This window comes from Megascapheus bottae, chromosome 16 (assembly GCF_031878675.1).
Source record: "Megascapheus bottae isolate mThoBot1 chromosome 16, mThoBot2.hap1, whole genome shotgun sequence".
NCBI lineage: Eukaryota > Metazoa > Chordata > Mammalia > Rodentia > Geomyidae > Megascapheus > Megascapheus bottae.
In genome coordinates, this window is record NC_143524.1 from 25,432,966 (window position 1) to 25,460,926 (window position 27,961).

General features: G+C 34.9%; 1 protein-coding gene and 1 long non-coding RNA gene across 5 annotated transcripts in view; one reads left to right on the forward strand and one right to left on the reverse strand.

Annotated features, from left to right (window-relative positions):
- Positions 1–3,668: 3,668 nt before the first annotated feature.
- Positions 3,669–27,961, reverse strand: part of Mettl15 (methyltransferase 15, mitochondrial 12S rRNA N4-cytidine) — a 116,156-nt gene continuing 91,863 nt past the window's right edge. For 3 of the 4 annotated variants that reach the window (XM_090347964.1, XM_090347963.1, XM_090347965.1), the window contains 3 exons: positions 27,660–27,851; positions 24,042–24,220; positions 3,669–6,787 (listed from right to left, as the gene is read on the reverse strand). In XM_090347964.1, coding sequence (XP_090204090.1) covers positions 6,339–6,787; positions 24,042–24,220; positions 27,660–27,851 — 820 coding nt within the window. In that variant the 3' untranslated portion in view covers positions 3,669–6,338. The remainder of the gene's footprint in view (positions 6,788–24,041; positions 24,221–27,659; positions 27,852–27,961) is intronic. The other variant, XM_090347966.1, reaches the window with a different exon arrangement.
- On the forward strand, positions 21,859–27,771 carry LOC150053037 (uncharacterized). The gene is made up of 3 exons (XR_016538063.1): positions 21,859–22,056; positions 26,515–26,578; positions 27,688–27,771. It is a non-coding gene; the product is annotated as an uncharacterized LOC150053037 (long non-coding RNA).

Below are 27,961 nucleotides of genomic sequence, written 5' to 3' on the forward strand. Positions count from 1 at the left end.
GGGGGGTGGGAACAGATGGACTCAGATCTGTTTCTGTGCCTGTAAAAGGAAAGATTAGATCAAATTATCAAGTCCTTTCACCTCTAATAACGTATTGTGCCTTAAAGACATGCAAAATGTGTAGTGCGTTGGTCCTTAGGTCTTTTTCATTGGTTTTAAAGAAACCTTTCTTTCCTTTTAAAGGTTTTGAAAAAATTGTCACTATGAATGCATATCAATTACACACATTAATGGGACTCCCATTGTGATCTTTCCATCTCTGCATGTATATTGTCTTTATTTTATTCCCCTTCTAGACCATCTTCTTCCCTCCTGTCTCCCCTGACTTCCTGTGTTCGGAGCCAAGTGCAGGGTCAGGCTGGCCCATGAATCTGCATCACTGAGTAAGATAATCACACAAAGAAATGAGCTGTCATGTATGAATGCCATGCCTAACTTTGAGCTATATTGTCAGTATTGTGAATCACTTTCTGCTGAGACTTGATTACCATTGGGTACGAATGTGTTATTGCTTTATCACTCTCTGCTGAGACCTATAGTGAGAGTAAACACGTGGACCTTCCCTGCCCTGCCCACCTTTGTGCTGTTAGGCTCTTGCATCCTATATTAGCTAAATGTACTTCCTCAATAAATGAGTTCCTGCCTTGATGGGTCTCCCTGTCACGTCTGATTGCCCTCCGCCGAGGGAGGGCTGGGAGCAGGCAGTCAGTCGGCCCTCTCCTTTCTTGGCTCATACTGGTCCGGGCTGTTCTCTCTATCCCTCCTGTGGGTCGGGAGGGACTGAGGACTAAAAACCCTGACATTCCTGCAGTCTCCTCATCCTTTCCGGGTAGTCCTATGACTATGTCTAGGTCATCTTGTATTTTTCAATTCCAATTTCCACATAGGATAGAAAAAATACAATGCTTTTTCATAGCTCTTTATCTTATGTTATCTTACAAATAATTTATCTTCTTTTCCTCCATTAAAAAAAGGAGAGAATCATATTAGGCAACTACATTGGTTGGCTATTTAATAATATAGAGACGTGTGGGAGGATAAATGTTTACTTCAGCCTCAGTGAATCAAATAATAAACTCGTTCTTTATCCTACCTTCTCTTCTTATAATGGAGATTCTACAAGAACAATGGCTGTGTGTTTTATGTATCTATTTATGCATTTATTAATAATTATTAGAATATTGCAGCAATTATAAAAACTGAACAAAAAAAACAGCCATATTCAAATACAGATTTTTAACCATTGACTATTTGCCAAGGTATAGCACAGGAGAGGAGAAGGGAATGGAGGAGAGGGGAAAAAGAGGGCCAGGAAAGAAAGGGGAGAGAAGTAGACTAGAGAGGAGATACTGTTATAAAGGAACATGAAAGAATAAAATCACATAAAGGCTTAAAGCAGTGAGTGTTAGCCTTGCTGCGTACTGTAAAACCTGAATCTGACTAATCACAAATACATTTTTTGTTTTTCCAGTTTTATGAGTTAATAAATTCTTATACTTGAATTAGGGCATCTTATTGGACACCAAGAGACCTCAACAAAAAAACAAGAGGTGTGGGTCAAGTGGCAGAATACCAGTCTGCACCAAAATAATCCATGAGGCTCTGAGTTCAAGACCCACTACCAGCAATGAATAAATAAATTAATAAATGTGTGTGTGTGTAAATCTTAGTTCTTAAGAGTCCCTTTGCAAATTGGAGTTCCTGCCATCTCACTAATACAATAAATGAATGGGTAGGTTACTGATCCATGAAAACTCACACAAAGGTATGAACAATAGTTTTTAAAATAAAAAAAGTAAGAAAACAATTTTGAAATAATAAAAATAAATATATAAAATAAATACATTTAATGTATAACATATAATAAAAATAAATTACTGCTACTGATGCAAAGGTTGTCTATCAGAAAGAAGCTTATGCTTCTTAATCATAGTATGTGCAGAAATATAAGCTACATTTAGACTTTTAACAAACAACAGCACCCTCAACTATTTATTGTACCCAAAATATACTAAATGCTTCACATGTATTATTTCATAATTATAACTTTCAATTCATGCATATTTATCAACTATTTCATTCATAGTAAAGTATGAATACTACCCTCATTTTAAAGTGAAATAAATGATAATTCAAGAGGTCAGCTCCAATATACAAATCTGGAATTAAAATTCATGGTTTTCTGAGTCAACATCAAATAGTGTTAATTATACTATTTCTAATTTAGCACTTGTAAAAGCTGGATATTTTGAATGAATTAGGACTCCATTATTTGATTATTTAGCAACATAGATTCCCACCTGTTTGAGGCAAGTATTATTTAGTAAAGTATAAATTGGAATATAAGGGAAGCAGAGGTGGCTCCTGACCTCATTTGATTTCAGCTTTGCATGATAACATTGGAGTTATGATAATGATAAATACAACAGAGAACAACAGTGTCAATAGCTACTTCAGTGCTTAAAATGAAATACTGCTTGAGGAGATGCAGTGTCACTGAATAGGCAATTTCCTCCCTTGCATAACAGAATGTTGTTTTATTTACTTTGGTCTAATAATTTTGGTAGATTATAAAACCTATGAAGCACTTTTCACTGGCATTATAAACTATGACTATTTTTATATTGCATTAATTCAAACAAATTTCTAAGGCATTGAAATGTTATGCTACAACTATATTAAAAATAATTTTCATAAATGCTCTTAGCATTTCTACAGATCATGCTGTATGATATCAAATATTAGTTGGAAATAATTGCTATAAACAGATAAAATTTGAGAGATACAAAACATTAAGCTAGTTACACAACCCAGGCAGTTTTGAATATGTATGGATTTTTATAAACTATGCTACATTCAACAGGAAAGATATGGCATTGTGTTTCTGATTTAAAAAACACACCCCTAATTTATTATCCACTTTTGTAAAATTCTCTTCATATTTTATTTCTTATCCTTTTTCATTGTAGAAAAATAGACAGACACATACAAAAATATCTTACAGTATTGCAACAATTATAAAAACTGAATATAGAGAAATACTACATTAAAATACACAGTTTAGAACACAAGCAATTTTTAGTGAATTTCTATGTATTACAATGATTCTAACCAGAGCTTGGATTTCCAGGGAAACACCAATGCTATCTGAGATTTATTTGTTCAGTTAAATTGGAACATAAATTAGTATAACCTCCATGGCCATAAGAAATTCACATATCAGTGTTACAAATAAAGGAATGGAGTATAAAAAAGAAGAGAAAGACAAGTTTTTGTTTCTCTGTAAATGGTTAATCTTAAACTTTACAAAGACTAAACAGCAATGTTTTTCAAATAATTGCAAGTAAATTTCAAACATTTTAGTTAACTAAAATTCACCCGGTATATTTAATAAACTGTTGGTTTTGGCATAACAAATAGTTCAGTAATAATAGTTATATAAAATTGCAAATTATATGTATGTAACATGAAGTAGAAAAGACATAAAAATATGATTAATGTTTCTCAATAAACCCTAGGCCCTTCTAAGAGAACATAGAAACGAAGACAATTTAATAAACAAAACAGTACTGGCAAGTGAACACAGGATTTTATGGTTGCTGGGCAAGAACTCACCAGTTTTGCAGTTTTCAGAGAGTTTTCTCATTTGTTTAAAAATTATCTTTAAAAATTATACAAACAGGTGAGTGAGGGAAGAAGTGACATTGTCCAAAAAGAAATACATGACTTATGTAACTGTAACCACTCTGTACATCACCTTTATAATACCAATAAAAAAAAGAATTGAATTAAGGGGTTTCAACTCAACATGCCAAATTTTTGAGTAGTATGTTTCATGGTCAGCATCACTCCTTCTATCATTCTCCTTCAGATCTCCCAGTCCCATTCATTACCTGAATCATCTACTTCCATTTTCACATAGCATGGCTACTTTCACCCACCATTCCTCTCTTTCCACTTGTCATTTCTGTCTGGACTGGTTACAACCCTCTTCTGTAAACCTCCTATGTAGCTGGGATTATAGCAAACACCACCACACTAGCTAATTTGTTAAATTGGGTCCTCACTAACTTTTTGCCTGGACTAGCCTCAAACCATGATCCTCAGCCACCTGTACTTCCTAGGTAGCTAGGATCGCAGATTTATAGCACAACCTTGGTTTGTTGGCTGATAAGATAATCTTGCTAACTTTTTGCCTATGCTAGTCTTAAACCATGAGGTATTATTCCCAGTCTCTACCTCCTGAGAGTTAAGTATTAGAGATATGTGCCATTAGGCTTGGCATTTATTTTCTAATCAGAAATCAGGTGGGAACTTTGTAAATCTTTCCCATTCACAAGAATAATATTCAGGGGATTAACCTAAGTCCTTGCTTTGTTTGTACTTTGCAGAATTTTCTAAATCTGATTTCATTATAGGAGTATTCACATCAAAATAAACATTGTAAAGTAAAACAGCAAACAAGCTTGAGTACTAAAGTTAAATACAACAGAAGTAGATAAAATAAGTCTGAGGTAAATTTGCAAATTAATTCTTAATTATCATCTATTTTTATCAATATAGTTATGTTGCAATTGCATTCATTTGGATTCACTTATAACTTGCAAGCATAATGGAAACTATAATAGCTTACTGAACAAATAATTATCAATCTAAATAGGATTTCAAGGCTAGATATTTAAGGAAATATTTTTTTACATGTATCTTCAGCCATCATGCCCTCTTTCTATTCCATATACTCTTTATAATTATAATGGATTTTGTGATCATTTAACTAAAATCATTTTCTTTCATTGAACTACTTACCTATTTATATTTTACACTGCAAATTTTATTACCTGTTGAAAAGTTGAATAACTTAGAAAAATTCATATATAAAACATTGACATGCAAATTATCAATCTCATCATTTTGTTAAAAAAATTATACTCTGCCAAATACTCACCTAAAAACCATTTTTATTTATCATACTAAATCTGCAAAAATATATTGAGGAAGCATTTGTTTATTATACTGAGTATATCTGACAATTTTCTATTTCAAATAGATTTCTGAATTCCTTTAACAGCTCAATTATAACTCAAGGTTCAAAAAATAATAAAGAGGTAAATTTTAAGCCGGGCACGGTGGCTCATGCTTGTAATTCTAGCTACTCAGGAGGCTGAGATCTGAGGATAGCAATTCAAGGCCACCCTGGGCATTAAAGTCTGTGAGACTCTCATCTCCAATTAATCACTAGAAAACTGGAAGTGACACTGCTTAAGCCCCATGACAAAAAAAAAAAGAGGTAAATTTGATCCAAATATATTAGATGTATATATGAAAATATCATAAAGCTCTTTAAAAAATTAATAGGTGTTAATTAAAAATCACAGGACTCAAACAGGATTCTCTGTTATTATTAAAATACACAATGAAGCAGGGTGTGAGAGTAGGGCTCATGCCTATAATCCTAGCTACTCAGGAGGCTGAGTTCTGAGGATCACAGTTCAAAGCCGGCCCTGGCACTAAACTCTGAGACTCTTATCTCCACTTAACCAATAGAAAACTGGAAGTGGTGCACTGGCTCCAGGGGTAGGACGATAGCCTTGAGCTGAAGAGCTAAGGGACAGCACCTAGGCCCAGAGTACAAGCCCCATGACCCACAAAAAATATTAAAGAAAATAAACACAATGATATTAAGAATAAGTTTTGCAATAATTCTCCATGACAGCTGGTAGAGCAGGCTTATATTCTTATATGCAAAACATGAAACACAGTGCAAATTATATTGGAAAATCCCTTCAAGGTAATGATTTATAATGTAATTCTTTTCAGTTTTGTATACCTTAAAGTAATATTTGAAAATTAAAATTTATGTAAAAAGGCTTACACTTGAGAAAGCTGTAGTAATCAATTATTCACAAGTAGGAAATTTAAAATACATTCCATGATTATCATTAATTACTTGAGCCATAAAATGTCTTGCAAATTTGAACACAAATTTAGAATTTAGGTCATGTAGACATGATTATAGCATCTTTCTCTTTGCCAGCTTGAATTTACATATTTAGAGAACACAACAATATTCTTTAAAATTTTTCTCATTAAGAGTGGTTATTCAAAAGTCAAAAACAATGCAAAGAGAAATAGTTTTCCAATTTTGAGATGTTACTGCAACCTGGCTTGAGCTTTCTATGTCATGCTGAAATTTCCTCCATTTTGTTGAAGGAAAAATAATAACTCTAAGTCCCATTAATTTCTATATTGTCACATATTTTAGCTATTTCAAACTGCTCAGGAATATCACATTAAAATAACTAGAAAAACAGACAGCCTAGTGGAAGATCAGTTGGCGATTAGTTTCTCAACTTTTTAGCTGCTCTAAGCTTGGCTGAGCGTCCTCTGGGGTTATCTTGTATTTCTTGAGCTTCTGGAGTAAGTATCTTTTTGTGTATTAATTCCCACATTAAGGGAGTTCTTGCAGAGATTTCTTCTTCATTTTCTTGGTCTGATCTCAACTGTAGTGTTTGTTTCACTTTCTGTCTAACACTTAGGTTAAATCTTTCAGTAAGGCTTATGCCGAGCAAAAATCGCTTAACAATGCGGTCCTCTAATGAATGGAAGGAGAGAGCAACAAGGCGACCACCAGGTTTCAGAAATTTCTGAGCTGTCTTTAGTCCTGTATAGAGTTCGTTGAGCTCATTGTTCACAAATATGCGGAGAGCTTGGAAAGTCTTGGTAGCAATATGGGTAGATCGTTGTAGCAAGTCTTTTCGAGAATAGATAGCAGAGGGAGGAAATGCACCTAAGGACAGATTTTGTAAACAGGAAGAAGACAGGTGACATTAATATAATTTACAGACTATGAACTATAGTGTATATGCATATTTAATGAATTACATTTTCTTCAAAATCAACATTTCATTCATACTCCTCTCATTTTTAAACATTCTTTTTTAATATAGTTTTATTGTAATTAATAAAAGGGTTACATGATATTTGCCAGATAGAAGGTGCATTAATTCACATACATTGATACCCTTTCACATGTCTTGGTACCCATTACCCTCCCCCCCACCCCCCCATCTTGGTTTTCCCCCCTTCCCTATCAAATTTCAAATAACCAAATACAAATAAATTCAATATATCAGATAACAAAGTGAGATTAAACATTCTTCCAAGGTTTAAAACTGTGTGTCATAAATAATTGTCATCAATAACTTTAAATGACTTTGGTAACAAATATAAGGATAACTATGGCCAAAGAGAGGTATAGAGAACAATTATTTAAATAAATAATAATATAAAAGTTTCCCAACTTTGCTGAAGAACACAAAATCGCAGCTACAAAAAACTCAAGGAACCACAAATAAAATATACAAAGAACGTTGCACTGAGGTACATTACAACTAACTGCTCCAAGTCAAAGATACCATCAAGAAAAATCATGAGAACACTAAAAGAGAAACAAAGCAAAACCAAAAAACTCAATAAAGTAAATAAAGGAGAACAAAAGTAATGAAGAGGAACTAATTTCTCATCAGCATAATAGAAGCAATAAGATGCTACAATCACATTCAAAGTGTTGAGAAAGAAAAGGACCTTCTGAAAGGGTTATGTAAAGAGACACATGCATTTCCTTTCTTCTCTTTCTTTTTTTTTTTTTTTTTTTTCACTAGTAGAGTTTTAACTCAGGGCCTTTGGCTTTGCACTCACTTTATCACATGAGCCACATCTCTAGCCCTTGGGAAAGACTTTTTTTTTTAAATTTTATTTTATTGTCAGGGTGGTGTATAGAGGGGTTTCAGTTGCATTCATCAGGTAGTGAATACATTATTTCTTGAACACTGTTAATGCTTCCCATCTTTTTCTCCACCTATCCCTCTTCCCACCCCCTTCCAAGTTGTAAAGTTCATTTCCAACATATTGTCCTGTGAATATAGCTGTGGGAAAGACATTTTAAAAGAAACGAGAAGCAAAAGAATAAACTGCTAAGAAGTCTGGTGATTTATTCCTTTAGTTCTAGCTACTGAGGATTGTAGTTCAAAGCCAGTCTTGGCAGGAAAGTCCATGAGACTCTTATATGCATTTAGCTACCTCCCCAAACCCCTTCTCAAAAAGCTGAAAGTGTCTCAAATTGGGCAGTAGCCTTAAGCAAAAAAAAAAAAAAAAAAAAAACCACCAACCAACCAAGCAACAACAAAAAACAGTGCACAAATTGAAGCCCTTGACCAGTACACATACACACACACACACTCACACAAAGACACACACACACACACAGACACACACACACAGAAAATAGGTGGAAATAAAAAACACCAAGTGAAAACTCTAAAAAGAATGTTAATATATGTAACATATGTAAATAGATATATATTCTTCTCTTGATTTTTTAAAAGTATGTAAGAATCTTTAAGCCAAATTGAGTACTCTAAGGTTTATAATACAGATAGATATGCGCCATATATCAAAATGATGTCTGAGGATGCAAGTGGTAAATGGAAATGGAAGGCTCCTAATGTACTTCTCAAAGTAAAATTTGTAATATTGTGGTTCCAAAACCAACCAAAAAAGAAAAAAACCACTAATAGAAATAGACTTAAACAATAAGGAATAAAGAACATTTCCACAAAAAACTAACACAAAAGAAAGAAGAGAAGGGCAAAACAAACAAAAAAGGTAACAAGTGTAATAAAATAAAACAATATTTCAATGTCAATAATAACATTAAACAAAAGTATATTAAGCACTCCAATAAAAATGTAGGAACTGAAAAAAGCAGAAAGAACAAACTATGTCTTGTTTACAAGAAATACTTTTAACAACTAAATAATAGTAAAAAGCATGAAAAGGGCTTGGAAAGATGTAACATAGAGAGATTATTATTAGACAAAAGCTGGAAGTGGTAGAGCTCTAGCATCAAAAAAGTCCAAAGACAGTGCTCAGACCCTGAGCTCAAGCCCAGGACTGGCAAAAAAAGAAAGATAGAGAGCGAGAGAGAGCGAGAGAGAGCGAGAGAGAGCGAGAGAGAGAGAGAGAGAGAGAGAGAGAGAGAGAGAGAGAGAGAGAGAGAGAGAGAGAGAGAGGGAGGGAGGGAGGGAGGGAGGGAGGGAGGGAGGGAGGGAGAGAAAGAAAGGAAGACCTCAAACTAGATCTGATGGTTTCACTGTTGAATTCTACCAAATATTTATCAAGTGAATTAAGACCAATATCAAATCTCTTAAAAGAAGGAATCATTATGAGGTCACTGTTACCTTGAAACTAAAGCCTAACATGTCCAAAGGAAAGTATAAATCAATATCTCTTCTGAACCTGAATATAAAAATCCTCACAAAATACCTGCAAAATAAATTTACTAACAACTTAAAAGGATTATTCACCATGACTAAGTGATATTTAATCCTGAAATGCAACTATAATTCAACATATTAAAATAGCTCAAGTAATATACTACATTAACAAAAAAAACCATTATCATGTCAATTGATGCTGAAAATATATTTGTTAAAAGTCAAGTCTATTATAAAATAACAAAATAGATATAATGAATGAATGATTGTTCTTCTCAAGGTACTATGTTATCTCTCATCTCTTTTGCTGTCCCTTGATTATCTCATATTGTTACAGTATCTCACTTTGTTACCTGATATATCGGATATATTTGTATTTGCTTATTTGAAATTGGATAGGGAACAGGGGAAACAAGATGAGGGGTGGAGGTGGGGGGAGGGAAATGGTGACCAAGACATGTGAAAGGGTATCAATGTATGGGAATTAATGCACCATCTATCTGGCAAATATCATGTAACCCTTCTATTAATTACAATAAAAATATATGAAAAATAACAAAATAGGAATAGAAAGACTAGCAGAAAATGATAAAGTCATATTTAAAAAGCGCATGATAACCAAGAAAATCCTATCTAAGATCGGGCTACCTGCTTTTCACCATAAGTAGGAAAGATAGTGTTAAAAGATCAAGTTAGAAGCTGGGTACAGCGGTTCACGCCTATAATGTAAGCTATTCAGGAGGCTGAGATCTGAGGATCAAGGTTCAAATCCAGCCTAGGCACTAAAGTTCCATGAGACTCTCTTCTCCAATTAACCATTAGAAATCGGAAAGTGGGGTTGTGGCTCAAGGGGTAGAGAAGTAGCCTTGAGCTGAAGAGCTCAGGGAAAATCACCAGGCCCAGGGGTAGGGCAGTAGCCTGGAGCTGAAGAGCTCAGGGACAGTGCCCAGGCCCAGAGTTCAAGCCCCATGACCCACAAAAAAAAAGTTCAAATTGCATGTGTGAGGAAAGTATCTTTATTTCATAATATTTATCTAAGTTGAGATTTTATTAATATTTGGTATTATATAACTTGAAATTTATATAATTCATACTCACATTAAATGTATCCATACTACATTTAAACCTGCAGCTGACAAATTAACATTGCAATCAGACAAACTTCTCTTAATAAGAGGGGCTTTTTTAGTATTGTTTACAGGATTTTGGCTTGGATTATATCGGGTATATTTCCAGCAAAGGATTTCTAGATATGGTCCTGTTACACTTCCCAATTCCCACTTTTGAAGGCCAGAAAATGACAGAGAATGGCTGTAAGCACTGCATTTTGTAGAGAATTTTGGTGTTGCTTAAGGAATCTGGTGCTTGTCTCCCTTTATTTCAAATAGGTTAAATTTCCAAAGCCACCTTCTGTTTATAGTAATAATCTGTATTTGCATATAGTAATTATAGGAAGAAAGGTTCTAATAATGCTTAATTTATAAAATAAAAATAAAATGAAAAGAACTGGACATAAAATTTGTGTATGGTAATGAATATTAAAGCCACGAGAACAGTACACCTGGCAATGGCCCAAATAAACAAGAATGCAAATATGAAAGATTTAGCAAGAATCTTTGACTTGTTAAGCTGAAAGATAAATAAATATTCTGAATAGGGAAAATTGAGTTATCTCATTAAATTCACTGGTCAGAAATCAAGGGATAGAATTATCTTGGGTATGTAGAGACTAGATAAGAGCATTAGCTCATAAGCCATGGGCGGGGGAAGACTAAAAAATACATATGATGTCCAGCACAATGGTTCACATTTGTAATCCTAGCTACTCAGGAGGCTGAGATCTGAGGAGCAAGGTTCAAAGCCAGCCTGGGCACAAAAGGCCCTGAGATTCTTATCTCGAATTAACCTCCAGAAAATGGGAAATAGGGCTTGGCTCAAGGGTCGGGTGGTAGCCTAGAGCTGAAGAACTCAGGGACAACACCCAGGCCGATTCACTGCCACCCTACAGGTAGGATTCTGACCTGGGCATAGGAGGAAAATCTTGATCAAACGGAAACATAGGTCCTGCTTTGGAAAAGCCTGTTGTTTTTGCAATTCTTCATCTCTTTCTAATCTCTAGTAGTCTTTCATTAGAAATAGAAACGTTTCTCTGCTTTTTCATTTCCTGGGTTTAATCACAGAGTCTGGTATAGCTGATTCATTTGATTAAGGAATAGAGTAGGTAAGGCAGAAAATATGGTCTCAATCACAATTTGGATCATTTGGTTTGGTGAAGAGACAAAATTCTTCTTTTTGTGTTTTAAACCTCCTGAATGGACTTACTTATCAAGGGACCAGTGTTTTAGATTTCAGTGGGAAGATGTATGTTTACCCTACTCATGCCCTTACTATCCTCTACTGTAATTACTTTGGGCAAATAACAACTATTTCCTGTTCCTGCTTACATTCCTGGATCTTGAAAGTAAAGCCTATTAATTCTTAATTCTGAGTTAACATCACAGTTAACTTGTAGCATTTTTGACAAAATGTAGATTTCTGGCCTCACTACCGACACTGCTGAGACTATTGTAGGGGTTGATTCATTACCAATAATCAGCAACACTAAAAATATTACAAAAATTTGACATGAAGCCAAGATTTAAAAAGTATTATGGTAAGCTCTCAACACATGTTTATTGGATAAGTGGTTTCTAGGTAATAAATAGAAAAACAATGGGGGAATGAATGAATAAAATCCTGTGACTGTAAGCACAAAGAGTTTCACTTACATCACTGGCGAATACAAAGACAATATGATGTCATATCATATATAAGCAAGAAAACTGGAGCATACTACTTTTAGTCACAGAAAAATTATCAATAGAATTAACAATATATCATTATATGCATAGTCTCCTGTATACCAAGTGTGTTGGTGGGCTCCAAAGTATGATATTAATGGGCAAACAAAACTAAAATTTTATAGCAATTTCACTATCTCAGAATTGATTACACATATTTCATTATATCTGCTAATGACAGGGCATGTCAGTAATCAAGCATTTGAATATTCAAGGGCACTTACAAATAATTTTAACTACAGGAAATGCAAGCCTGCAGGCTTTTAAAACACAGTGTAAGTGTATAAACTGAATCTTATTTTACATATTTATTTTTCAGATTAAACTATAATATAAAATCAGTAGTTCATATTTTAAAAATAAGAACTTTAGTGATTTACCTTCAAGTACTTTTTGGTTAGTGTATACTATTGCTTGGATTTTATGTATGCTTTACTTATACCTATAAAATAGCAAATCACAAATTTTGAAGAGTTAAAACAAAAAAGATAATTTTCTTCCTTATACTTTTGTTTTGTTTTGTTTTGCAAGTCTTGGGGACTGAATAAAGGGCCTGAGTACTGTCCTTGTCCTTGGGCCTTCCAAAAAGCCGCTTGAGCCACAGAACCACTTCCAGCTTTTCTATAGAATCGAACTCGGGTCTTTGTGCATGCAAGGCAACCACTCTACCACTAGGCCTAACTCCCAGCCCCTTCCTTCTACTTTGGCAAGTTATGTCAGTGAAACTAATTATGAGGGATTAATATATATATATATATATGTATTTGATAGCAAGATGGTTTTAAGTTAATAAAGTTTTAAGTATATACACTTAAAAGTAAATACACATCAAACTTAATATGGGATAACAAGGTCTAATTGTTATACAATTTGTGAAAATTAATGACAAAAATTGCCTCTCACTTGGACTTACTCTAGCTACTCAAGAACTCTTTGGTAAAAGACCTCAGCCTCAGTAGAACCTCACCATTCTCAATCAGTATTGTTTTAAATCTCTGACATGTCCTTTTTCTTTCATATCATATCAGCAAGTTCTTACAACTCAGCTCTGTATGAGGATTCCACTATCATCTAACCAGAGTCATCCTTTAAATCAAAAAATGAGATTAAGTCACTTTACTGTTCACTAGCTCTGAATCGGTTCTACCATATAAAAGGAAATGGAAAGTTCTGGCTGGGTGATGGTAGCTCACACCTATAATCCTGGCTAGACAGGAGATAGACATCTGAAGATTAAGATCTGAAGCCAGCCTGGGAAGGAAAGTCAGTGAGATCCAGGCATTAGTGGTTCATGTCTATAGCCTCAGCTACCCAGAAGGCTGAGGTCTGACTGTTAGGTCTGCCAGGGAAAAGAGCTCCTTTCTCCTTGCCTGTCTGCCTGTACACTTCCCTTGTCTCTTTGTTTTCCATGTAGGACCACACATGTCCTCCTCAGAAGTCTTCTCGCACTCAGTGGCATCACTCTGGTGGCCAGCACACCTAGGAGCAGTTACCTCCCCTTTTCTGCCCAGGCTGGCTATGAGCCTAAATCTTCTGGATCTATAGTAGTTAGGTTTAGAGGTGTGAGCCATTGGTATCCACCTGGGTAATTTCTATTTTTGCCATCACACACACACACACACACACACACACACACACACACACAATGTTACAATACATATGTGAGTTGCACAGTTTAAATATCAAGATAGCAGAAAACTTCTATAAAAATGACAGTTTACAATATAAGAAAAAATATTTGCCACTGTATGTGAACCTGAGTGTCATTAGAGTTGGAATTGTTTAGGTAAAAGGGTATTTCTGCTCATGTACTGTTAAGAAACTAAAATTTACTTTCTAAATAAATGTATCAATTTACTCCTGATAATAGGTTATGAGAAATGCTGTTTTCTCACATCCTTACCAGTTCCAGACAAGAACATTTTTTGACCCTGACTATTCTAGTAGTAGGCAGATGATAACTTTATTATTTTAATTTTCACTTCTTAGCCAATAAGATTTGACCATCCTTTTAAATCTTAAACAGCCATTTGATTCCAACTACAGATTAGTTTAACAAACCTTTTGTGTTCTTTATGTTATTGCTTTTTTATTAATTTGAAAGAGCTATTCAGAAAAAAAGTGTATTAACCCTTTGTCTCTATTTGATTAATAGTAAAGATGATAGTGCATGGTTTGATGGTTTTTCTAAAGCCCAAATTCCATATCTGGTGATTTACATACCAATCTCACTTTCTAGGAGACAACAGTATGGAATCTTTACTCAGCCTGAATAGGCTTTTACTGAGAGATGTCTTAATGGACATCAAATCACTCTGCATCAAGTTGCAAGAGTTTAGTTTTCTCTCAATATTTCCCTAGGGAAGATGTGCATTGTCAAGCCCAAAGACTGGGCATCTGGTGCAGGCGGCAACTGCCTTGGTCTTCTGTCCTGGGAAGGGTAATGGATACCTTTGGCTTTCGTCCTTTTTGCTCTACTGAAAATAGCTTATTGTTAGCTCAGACTATTAGACCACGCATTTGCTCTCTTTTTCATCGACTTTTGTGATAAAGGCCAAAAAAGAAACAGTTGTAACTGCTGCCATTATCAAAAGACTTTTGAGTAGGAACAGATTACATGTATTTGATTAGGAATGTAGTACATATGGGATTTTCCTGAATCACTTACTTAGAAGCAAGCTCTTTTTCATTGCTTTTACCTTCAAAATGAGTACCAAATATTCTCCAGCTAAGGAAGACGATGGGAGTGGGGTAGATGTGTGTATGTGTGTGGGGGGAAAGCTTATACAAAACTAGAAGAAAGGGTTTGTGATGGCTAAACTAGGGAAAGGAAGACTAGCTCCTTTCAGATTCTTTACAGCTTTCAAACACTTCTTGAGAAATGCTGACAGAGAAATCTAATTTTCCCCCATACGTTTGTTGCTATATATCTCTTATCAGTGCATGGTTTTAGCAATGTAAAGGCAGTGCAGACTGCTCTCATCTGTGCACCTCCCCCCATACTGCTTCCCCACAGAATGTCTTTTCTGTCTTATAGTTTACATCTACTCAGCCTTAATAAGTGCCATCCTTCCCAGCAAGCTTTTGCAACAGCTTTTTCATACATATATCAATAATTTCTTACTACTTTATATCACTTGTCTATCAACTTATACTAGGTTGTAAAATGTCCAGAGTTACTTTCCTTTATTTCCTTAGTCTTAGGTGTAGTCTTTTACATAGTAGGTCACAAATGGGAAAATCCAAAGAACAAAAAGTAACCTTTCAATCCCAAATAAATGTTAAGATATATTGCAAATGACTGTCTTAAGGTAGGAATTCATAAACCCCCTCAAATCTTTGTAAGACTTGTACATGTAAAATTTCATGTGGAGATGTTACATAGTTTCCATCAAATTCTCAAATGAACTAACAAATACTAACAAAGTAGGTGAACTGCAGATGAGAACAATTAGTTAGCTAAATTACCATCTTGCAATTTATTACTAGAAATTATACTACTCAGGAGAGCTTCTGCACTCCATTAGTTTTGCTTTTGGTACATTTTCCTTTAACCACATGACATTTCACAACTTGATATCATCAACTCAATGACCAAGAACTTCCTTTAGGTGTGACTGAAGAAGCTTAAAAAAACAAAACAAAACTATATTAGTAAATACAGTTTCCCTCTGATTCATAAACAATTTTATATTAAGAGAAAAACCTTGGTAACTATCTATACTAAATAAATGTAATAGAACATAATTTGTTTGGGAAAGCAGTAAGATTTCATTCATAAAGCAGAATCATACCTCTCACTAGACAAATGGCTTCAGGACCCAGAGAGAAATTAGCATTTTCAATTCTAGGATACCCTTATGCTACTTACACTTTAAAAAATTTCATTTCATTCATGTGTTTAACTGTATTGGGATGTTTAAGCTTGTGAATGAAATAAGTAATGTGCTGTGTCTGTCACCATGATGCATTACAATCCACTCTAAGTCATAGGGCTTAAAAATTAATTCAGCTCTTGCATCTGTTTGCCAGTATTTGTCTGCTGAATTTTCATTGCCTTTAATAAGTCTCTGTGACGCAATTTATGTCCTTTTGCCTGGGACCCTTTAATATAGTGTTAAGTTCTCACCCATCTGAAATTCAAGTAATATTAAAAATTTCAAACTGTTAATTAAAATCTGTGAACTTGAATGATTCTGGGTGAAATTGGTTTTACTCGGTGAGGTTTTCTTTTTTAAAAACTTCTTCAGCATCTCAGCTCCTATCAGGTTAAGTCTGATGAAAATATGATCTCATTATAAGGAGCCAAGAGTTATAAATCCTCATATAATAATTTTTAAAAATCATATAGGCTTAAGAAAATAGTAAAATGGCAAAGAAATGAATTAAAATTAAAGATTGAAATTTCTATGCGTTATTTTTCAGTGAAACTTCATATACTATACTCATGTCTCAATGTGCTCAGAATAGCTACAGTAATTCAAACTGAATTGTGTGTACTGATGTGGTTACTATTAGTTTAACTATGATATTATTTTATTTTACTTTTTTTGCCAGTCCTGGGGCCTGAGCACTGTCCTTGGGCTTTCTCAGGGCTAGGGCTCGACCACTCTCTTGAGCCACAGTACCATTCCTGGCCTTTTCTGTGTATGTGGTACTGAGGAATCAAACCCATACATGCTAGGTAAGCCCTCTACCACTAGGCCATGCTCCTGGCCCTAACTACCAAATCTTTAAGGAGTGACTAAGATCTATTTGCAAGGTACTATGAACAAAAAGAAGTCTAAATGGGAAATTTGAACATATTTAAAACTTACAATAGAACTTTTTTTTTTTTTTTTTTTTTTTTTGCCAGTTCTGGGGCTGGAACTCAGGGCCTGAGCACTGTCATTAGGCTTTCTCAAGGCTAGCACTCTACCACTTGAGCCACTGCACCATTTCCAGCTTTTTCTATGTATGTGTACTGAGAAACTGAACCCAGGTCTTCATACATGCAAGGCAAGCACTCTACCACTAGGCCAAACTCCTGGCCCCCATTGTATTTTTAATGTTAAGGAATTTTCTTTTTTATGTTATATTATTCACAGAGTCTGGCCATTTTCACTTCCTCGAGTTGGGAAAAAAACAGTAGGAAACAGTATTTGATAATACTTATCTTCCCTTGTGAGGTTAGCTATACTCAAATTTAATCTTTGAATTCTAAGATAGTTAATTATCTTTTTTAGCATAGTTACCTAAAATAAAGTACTCAAATATATTGCAAATGACTTTTTTAAAACATTTGTTTCTCATGCAGCACTAAAGTTTTTATATCATAATTAAAGGAATGGGTCTCAGCACTGTGTCAGAGGCTCATGATTATAATCCTAGTTACTTGGAAGGTGGTGATCAAGAGCATCAGGGTTTAAGCCAGCCTAGGTAAAGAGTTTATGAGATCTCAACAGAAAATGCTAAATATAGTGGTATTTTTTAGTTATCCCAAATATAAGAAGGAGGGAAGGACACAGATAGAGGATCATGCTTTAAGCTGACCAGGCAAAAAAAAGTGAGAACTTATTGCAAAAATGACCAGAGGAAAAAGATGACTCAAGAGGCCTAATACCAATCTAAAGGAACATTCAGCTCATACTCCAGAGTTGTCGCCTCACCTAAAGAAAATCTAAGCCGGGAGCCGTGTCTCACTCCTGCAATCGTAGCTACTCAGGAGGCTGAGATCTGAGGAGCAAGGTTCAAAGTCAGCCCAGGCACAAAAGGCCCTGAGATTCTTATCCCCAATTAACCTCTAGAAAACAGGAAGTAGGGCTTGGCTCAAGGGTAGGGTGGTACCCTTGAGCAGAAGAGCTTAGGGACAGTGCCCAACAGTTCTAGCCCCATGATCAAAAAAAAAAAAAAAAGAACCTGGGTTTGGGAGCATGGCCTAGTGATAGAGCACTTGACTAGCACACAAAGACCTGGATTTGATTCCTCAGTACCACATACACAGAAAAAACCAAGTGGCTCAAGTGGTAGAGTGCTAGCCTTGAGAAAGCTCAAGATCAGTCAGTGCCCAGGCCAAAATAAAATAATAATAATAGTAATAATAATAATAATAATGAACCTGGCTCATGAGCTCTACAGAGCAAAGAATATAATTGGTAAAAATAATTTTAGATAGTAGTTAGCATATACCCAGTTACCATTACTGATCCATATCATTAAATTAGAGTTGCACCTTGGTCAGTAGGTAATAGAACATTCTATTCACACTATGAATGAGACAAGCTAGGTTTTTTTCATCACAAAAAATTTATTATCCTGCTAAAATTTGACGGCAACGATTATTAAGAAATCTATCTATTCACCCATCATTATTTTAGTTTGGTACATTCAATCTAACTCTATATTACTATGATAACTTCGTAACTTAGATTATCAATGACATTTCCCAAATAAACTTATTTCTGTTCAATATTATATATTGAATGTCCCACTGAAGGAGAGGCGACTTTTTGTATCCATCCTGAACATCACATAAAAGACCAGAAGAGCTCAGAATGAAATGATCAACCTATCACACTGCTTGGCAAAGGACAGAGAAGCCCACACACCGGATTTCTGTAAAAAGTACTTGTTTGCTCTCTGAATTATCTTACTTTGGAGAGAAAGGAGAGAAAAACATACACAAGTGTATTTCCATTTTAAGTTCACAAAGAACACCTCTACAAACCATCTCATTATAGTCATAGAAAGAATTAGTTCTACTTTCTAGAATAGTACCATAGAAGATAAGTGACTGACTTAAGTTTCATAGAGCATATACATAGGAGAACTAGAAAAAGAAAGATTGTTTTTAATTCTAAATCTAGATGTCTCTTTCCTGCTCTTCAAGCTGCTTTAATTCATACTGGGAGTGTTGATGTTTGGTTTGCTCTCCTCTTCAAAGTGAAGGGCAGAGTACAATTGATTCCCATTTACACTTTTTTCTCCTGAATTTTCATTTTACTTTGCTGGAAATGTAAACATCATTTTATTGATTTATTTGTTCAACAAGCATTCATTAAGCTCTTGCCACGTAACCACTTCATGAGTCAGAATAAAGGTTACGTAAGTTTCAGTCACGGAATAAATCTGTACATTTAATCAACATGAATCACAAATATATAAGATATTTTCCTCCCTTTCATTTCCCATTTAGGTAATATTATGTAACTTTTGTCACTATTTTACTATGAATCCATTTTCAACATGAGAATTTAAATCTTTAAAACTTGCTTTTTGACTTTGGCATGCATTGACACTGCAAATGAATTTTAATATGGGTTTAAATAGAAAACAATTTGTATAGTCATATTTTTCAAAAAGAATCAGCAATAACACTATCACAACTATGATTTCAAGGTCAAAAAGATGAAATCTAGGAATATTCAATACAGGAAGAAAGCTATAGAGCCAGGACTTGAACTAAGTTCTTTTTATTAAGCTAGGTAAGCATTTAATTGGTGATTATCTGTTGCTGTACTGAAGAGAATGAAGAGAAATAGAATATAGAAAAATGGTATAAAATATGTGTAGCCAGATTCTTGGGAAAAATAGCCATTTTTAATTTATAGGATGTCTGCAATCTCCTTTCAACACTGTACAAATGAAATGTACATCAGTTTTACAAGATCCAGGCCACAGCCATGTTTCCCCCCAAACTAGTACATAAATTTTCTTTCTTCAAAAGAGTTTGAAGGTGGGTGCTAGTGGGTCATGCCTGTAATCCTAGCTACACAGGAGGCTGAGATCTGATGATCATGGTTCAAAGCCAGCCCAGGCACAAAAGTCCATGAGACTCTTATCTCCCATTAACCACCAGAAAACCCGAAGTGGTGTTGTGACTCAAGTGGTAGAGTACTAGCCTTAAGCTGAAGACCTTAGAGACAGCACCCAGTTCAAGCCCCATGACTAAAAAAAAAAAAAAAAAAAAAATCAATTGATAATATTAGGATTTTTCCTCCTGGTATTCTAAGTAAGAAGATAAGAAAAAAAATATATGTATATATGAATATATATTGCTTTGATTTGAAGATGAATATAATGAAACATTGGGAAGCAATGTGGTTTTTATAATTTACCAGTATATATTAGTGTTATTGTTGTTAGAATATATTCTTATTAGGTAGGAACTGTATCACTTGAGCTATGCCACACAGTGTGTAATTCCTTACACACACACACACACACACACACACATATATATACATATACATATATATATATATGATAGGTACTATCATAGGTAATACTAGATATCATAAGTACTTATATTAAAACCCCTAGCTATTTTTAAAAATAGTATCTATATGATCATGGGTAGTAGTTCTGCAGACTGTTCTTGGACTTGGAAATTGCTCTGTATGTCAACTCTACAATAAAAATAAATTTAAAAAATACTACTTTCATGATTTATAAAGTAACTCATAGTAGTTGAAAGTGCTGTGTTCCATTTACCACTGAGCCCTAAAAATCTGTCTTTTAGAGCTCCTGCTAAAATTCTGTGTTAGCAAAAGGTACCGGGTCTTGGCTTTTATATATCATAGCATAATTAAATTATTGCAGAATTTTTCTCAGTACATTATGTTTTCAAGTATGGTGGTTGGTTTTCCTTGTTTTACTGGATTATTAGCCTTTGAAAAGCAAGGGAAGCAATTTATGCTTTCATCAAAATATGGGTTTTGGCATATTTCAGAGGCTATGCTGCATATTTCCCAGAGGGCTTGATAGTCTTGAACATATTAATATGAATTTATTAGCACAAAAAAGAGCTTGAGTACAGTACCTAAATATTATGGCTTGTCAAATATCCATCTCTCCCAAAATATGTTTAATAATTTATTTTATTCCTAATAAAGGTAATTGATTTTGATAAGTGATCAAAAGATTACAAAATTTACTTTGTTTACTTTTCTTTTTATTTATGGTAGTACTAAGGTTTGAACTCAGGGCCTTGTACTTTCTAACCAAGTGCTCTAACCCTTGAGCCATACCTCAAGGATATATTTTGTATAACTTATTGGTTTAATACTACAGGCCAGTCTTAAAGAGTATGATCCTCCAGCTTAAACCTTCTGGAAAGCTGGGATTACCTGGCCCTATTACATTTTTTAAATTTAAAGTATCACAAAATTATTATATTACTTTATTTATTGAACTGGGGTTTTACTTACCCATACATAAATACTCTCAAATTTACTCTGTCATTTTTCCATAGGCCTAATGTGTTTTTCTCATCAACATCAACCCAAAATTACCTTAATTGTTCCTATAGGATATCATCATGGATTTCTACTATTTTCTCAATGTTGGAGATTAAGATCAAGAAACAGAAATATTAACATAACTCCTAAAGTGCAGAATTCCTATTTTAGTTTCTTGAAAGCACACTTAAATTTATACTTTCCTAGATTTGGAATTAGTCCTGGTATCTTACTAGTTAGGTTATATTCTTGAACAAAGTGTTCAAGAAGAAATGCAAACTAAAACAACTTTGAGATTTCATCTCACTTGTTAGAATGGCCATTATCAAGAAATCTAGTAACAACAGATGCTGGCAGGGATGTGGCCAGAAGGGATCACTACTGCACTGTTGGTGGGAATACAAACTTGTCCAATCACTCTAGAAAGCAGTATGGCGATTCCCCAAAATAGAGGTCCCCTATGACCCAACAATCCCAATTCTGGGCATCTCCCCAAATATCCAGAAACAAAACCATAATGAAACTACCAGCACAACTATGTTCATCGCAGCATTATTCACTATAGCTAATATATGGAACCAACTGAGATACCTGTCCGTAGATGATTGGATCGAGAAGATGTGGTATTTATACACAATGGAATTCTATGCTGCCATCAGAAAGAATGACACTGCCCCATTTATAAGGAAATGGAAAGACTTGGAAAACATCATATTAAGTGAAGCAAGCCAGACTCAAAGGAGCATAAGTTCCATGGTTTCCCTCATTTGTAACAATTACTATACATTTAGGGTTCTAACAGGATCATAATAGCTCAAAACCTATGTACATATGGCCATATAGGATGGGGCTAAGTGAAATGAACTCCAGCATATAAAAATAAGAGGTTTATCTTTGTGATTGTTCTTAATGTACTATGTGAAGCTATTTCTTTTCTTTCTTTTCCCCTTAAGGTTTATCTTGTGTTGTTTTTGTATCTGACTTTGGTACTTGGTATATTGTACATATGTTTATTTGTGTATATGAAAATGGAAAGGTAAAGGAAAAACAAGATGAGTGGGAGGGGGTGGGGGGAGAAAAGGTAGGAGAAAAACATGGGAAGGGGTAACAATGTTCAAGAAGTAATGTACCACTACCTGACGAATGTGACTTTAACCCCTCTACATCACCCCAACAATTAAAACAAAACAACAACAACAAAAAACCAAAGTGCTTAGTCTATCCCAGCCCTCATTTTTAGTACTGGAAAAGTGTATAGTTTCTTAATGTCTTACTGCTTTTTTTTCTCCCCCAATGTGAAACAGAAGCCAACAAACATAGTAACTTAAAGAATGACAAAAGGATAAGGTGAAGTAGTTATTGTACATGGAGAAGAAAAGAGAGTTCAAAAGATAGCAATGACTTTAACATCAGAATTCTAGCTTAAACTCATTTTGGGGGACAATACCATGAAATATTTTACAATCACATAGCCAACAAGCATTCTGATCCAAGTTGCCTAAAGAAGTCTCAGCAGAGACTTTAAAGGGCCTTGAAAAATATAGCTCAGAATATTAGACACTTAGTCATGTTCTTATATTTTATTCTTAAGGTGAATATTATTTAATGATGCAACAAAAATTACTTGATGATACCTTAATGATATTTATTCTGATTGGTATAAACAGTATCAGGCACTTTTGAAATGCTACATAAATGTTCCTTATTTTTACTTCTTTAGCCAACTAAATAACTTAATAGGAACCACAGTAAAGATATATAAATACATTTTTGGTAAATAAAAATGATATGAGATTTCAATTGCTATACTAAGATACTTTACCACTAGAATATTGTAGGCCTTTTATTTTTACCTTGGAAAACTTTCATCATGAAATACAGCTGTGAAACAACTTTGACTTCAAACAAAAAGGCTATGATAAAGCACTTCCTAGCTATAGTCAGGTTCAAGAGTTCTATGATGGTGAACAGCAAAAAAGATGAAATGTTTCAATAAGCCCCTTAGGCTGATTTTGTTAGCATTCACAAAGTGGAATAACCTATACATCACATACCCTTTGTTAGGTGCTTGTTTAGAATAGATGTATGAGTCATTGGATTCTATTTTAGCATTTGGGCAATGCAATTCTCCTTTTTCCCAAAATATTAAAATGCAGAAATGTGAAACAAAAAGAAGCAATGTCAAATATTATACAAGGTGCACACCAACCACTGTGATGGATCAAGAAATTTTTTGGTTCTTATCATTTCCATGTTTCACTCTGTTAGGTACAAATGACTAAATACATCACATAAAAATATTTCTACTGGGGGGAAAGAAATGGGGACCATGTCATGAAAAAGGGTATCAATGTTTGTGAAGTAATGTACCTTCTATCTGGTGAGTGTACCCCTTCTATTAATTTCAATAAAAAAGAAAAAAATGTTTCTATTATACTAATCAACAAGCTTCCACACACAATTTTTTAAGGTTGCATGTGGGGAAGAAATATTGGAGGGACAAATCCTGAAAACTCACATAAATTGACAGAAAAATATAGGAAACACTATCTTGTTTGATTTCAGGTACAAATGAATCCCTCTGGTAGTGAAGAAATACAAGAAACACCATTCTCTTTCTCTCTCTCCTCATGCCCTCTCCCCTACTTGCTCTTTCTCTTTCTCTGTCCTTTCCTTCCTCCCAAACAATGCCAGAATTAATGAGGTACCTGCAACAATGCTGGCAAGCTGCTGGGTTCTGGTGATAGGGTATATGCTTCGTGCTTGAATGATTGCTGAAGCGATCTTTCTGGCATGCTTCTCCTCCCCATATGTTCTTAGGATGGATGCAAGGGCCTGCTGATCTAAAGCATTCACAACATCAGCAGCAGTAGGCATGTCAGGATACCTACACATACAAAGAGTCAATTAGGTCACAGAAGTCAGTTTTGATTTTAAGAGTTGAAACTTTGCAATGCACCCATTACCTGAGGAATGTAAGTGTAACCCCGCTATACATTATCCTGACAATTTAAACAAACAAAAAAAAAGAGTTGAAACTGTAGAGTCATAGCAGCAGGAAGTTAAAATATTTTGCTAAGAAAACTTTCAATCACAGAATTTATGGCTTTTGCAGATATCTCACAAACTTAAAATAATGGGCAAACTATTCCAGTGAAAATTATTTTAATGGATTTAAGTTTTTAAATTTAAATTACTACTTGAATATTTTTTATTTTTATTAGTTTTTCTGCCTAGGAGAGAGATTCAAGCCTATTGCTGATGTATGAACAAGCCTAAAATAAAAGAAGATAACTAATTGTGTGGCATATTTAATTGAGGGTATTAGTGGCTCACACTTATAATCTTAACTAATCAGGAGACTGAGATATGGGGCTTGAGATTCAAAGGAAGGCTGGGCAGGAAACTGCATGAGATTCTTATCTCCAATCAATCTCCCAAAAGCCCAAAATGGTAATGTGGCTCAAGTGGTAGAATGCCACCAGGTTCTATTCCTCAGTACCCCATACATAGAAAAAAAGCCAGAAATAATGCTGTGGCTCAAGTGGTAGAGCTCTAGCCTTGAGAAAACCCAAGGACAGTGCTCAATCCCTGAGTTCAAGGCCTCAGGCTGGCAAAAAAAAAATAATAAAAAGCAAAAATAAAAAACACTGAGTAGGGCCCGGGAGTTTGGCCTAGCGGTTAAAGTGCTTGCCTAGCATGCACAAGGACCCGGGTTCTATTCCTCGGTATCCCACATACACAACCAAGCCGGAAGTGGCAGAGACGAGACACAACCAAGCCAGAAGTGCCAGAGACGAGACTGCAACAAGCGACAGAGAGCGAAAGCAAGCAAGCGGAGCCCAACGGAGTGGTGGCCGGATCAAGCGGGGCCGGAGCGAGCAGAGCCGAAGCGTGCGGGATCGAGCCGAGCCAGAGCCAGCGAGGCCAGAGCGAGCGGGGCCAGAGCAAGAAGGGGCCGGAGCGAGCGGGGCCGGAGCGAGCAGGGCCAGAAAAGAGAAGGGGGCCAAAAAAAAACAAAAAACAAAAAACAAAAAAACACTGAGTATTGGAACAGAGCTTGTTGATGATAGTAGGCTCCATGAGAATCATATAGTCTAACTCATGTAAGACATGTAAGACAATTTTAAGACAATATGTGTGTGCTTAGAAGTTTTTGAAGAACAAATTAAAAATGTTTTGAAAAGATAGAGTGCAGTAACAACAAGAACAAATTTTCTTATATTAACACTGAATAACAGTATAGACCTTTTGAGAGTGCTTCAAGGCAGCACAGACACTACTCTGAGTGTTGGCCAGCTACCAGGCTGTTTTGGAATGGCTTTCATGTGGCAAAGAAGCTAAGATGCTGAATGCTCTCCTTACTTGACGAGTTAAAAAATCTTGTATTGTCATTCCTGTAGATTTTATTGACTGATAATTGCTACATGCTTGCAAAACATATTAAGATATTTGCCAATTCATTTTATCTCAGTGAACTGCCAGCAAAACAAAACTTTCAAGTCCTTAAGGCTTTGAATTTCTTTCTGCTACATGAGAGGGCTTATAGTTTAAAAGGCACTGGTTGAAATTGAATTCAGCATAGAATAAATTCCTTTTTTTAAGATTCCAGTGTTAGATGGTCTTGTGTGCATCTTCATTATGGGATACATCAGTTTCCAGGATTAGACATCATATTTTGGTCCTGCTCTCCTGCTCTCTGTTACCTCACTTGAACTAGCAGTGCCCATATTTGCATCTCTGAATTTCTTGTTTCTAAGAATACAAGTGAATTAATTCTCCATTTCTGAATGCCATAGATAGGTTTACAGTCTAAACTATCTACTTGGAATTCATTCAGGTTTCTTTAGACAAATTCTTCAATTCTTACTCCATCTATTAGGTATTTACTTAAGAGTTTAATTCTCAGGAGCAATTTATTTTCAAGGTCTGGAAGAGCACATCAGGGATTCTGAAACAGATAAAAATGTGCTACTCTTTATATTAAAAAAAAGGGACGTTACTACTATTTATCGGAAACTTTATTCATTCTGTTTCTGAAGACATGTTCTTTAGCAAGGAACATAGAAGAAATCGTTTGACATTTTTATTGTTTCTGAACTACCACGATCTCTAAACAAGAGAACATTTGACCTTTACTGATAGTCATTGGTTTTTAAAGAATTTATTATTATTTTTTAGGATGACATTCTTCATTCTATGAATGCTAACAATGCATAAAGCAGAACAAGTGAGTCTCAAAAACGTAAGTATTCTATTAAAATACAACTCACAAGAAATAATGTCAGAACATGGATAAAGGACTACATGTGAATAGTTAAGCAAGACAAAGTAGGTTGTAGTAGGTCACAATATGAGTCACAAGAAACAGTTATTCTTTGTAGATATAGGTTCAGGCCCAAAATTGGTAGTAGAAAAATGCAAGTTTTAAAAATTAATTCAGGTAAAAAGTAATTTTTCCTATATTCTCCCAGGCTGGGAACCTCTTGGTAGTATTATCTCTCTATGTACATACTTAAATAATTGCTATTATTTCTGCAGTGTTGAGGGAATAAGGACCAGGTATGAAGGGCATATCACACATATTTCTGTGCTTGACCTACTATCATAAGTTGCAATTTTTCTGGAGAAAGTTCAAAGTGCCAGTAATAAAAGACATGAGAGCTAGGTACTAGTCAGTTGTACCTATTCACAAGAGTGAATCCTATCTATTCACGAGAGTGAGATGTAAGGAACACAGGTCAAAGCCAACCAGCCCCATGAAACACTTCTCTCCAATTAACCTCCAAAAATCAGGAAGTGGAGCTGTGGCTGAGGGGTAGATTGAGAAAAATTTCTCAGGGACAGACCAGAGCTCAAATCTTATTACTAACACATAGAAAAGGGGGAGATGGGGCAAAACAAACAACTAGTGACTTCTAGATACTGTCTTTTTGCAATATCATAAAGTAATGTGTATTAAAATAGAGTTCCTTTTCCTACTCATAAGAGACAGAGTTGTTCATGCATAAAGGTGAAACCATTGTTTCAGTATGACATATTCATATTGTTAGTATATAAACTATTATCAGTGAAAAAGATAATCTACTGCAAATTTTCACCATATTATTTTGTGTAAAAATAGCAGTTAATTTCTTTTAAAATGACAATGCCAAGGAAAAAAATTGAAAATTTATAATGAATAGCAAACATAATTGATTTATTCTGTATTGGTAGTGTTAGGTATGATGGCAATTCTTTAGTCTTAATAGGAAATTAAATTCACAGCATTGGGGGGGAATTGATTTTTTTTTCTGCATAAGGAGAAATGCTTTATCAATACTCACCTGCCATCATCCATCCTCATGTCCAAAGGACCATCTTTGCGAAAAGAAAAACCTCTTTCAGGAGTATCAAGTTGCATGGAGGAACATCCAAGATCCAAAAGAACTCCATCAAAAGTTTCTGGCTGCACTCCAGCTTTCATCAGTAAGCCTTCAGCCTGGCTGAACTGGCCTAACATAGCTCGGATCTGTTTACTGTGAATAAAGACAAGGGTTAAAGACAACACTTTTGTTATAGTAAAGTATTTAAATCAATAATCAATTGAAGGGAGTACATCTAATTATTAGATGATTATTGCCATTAG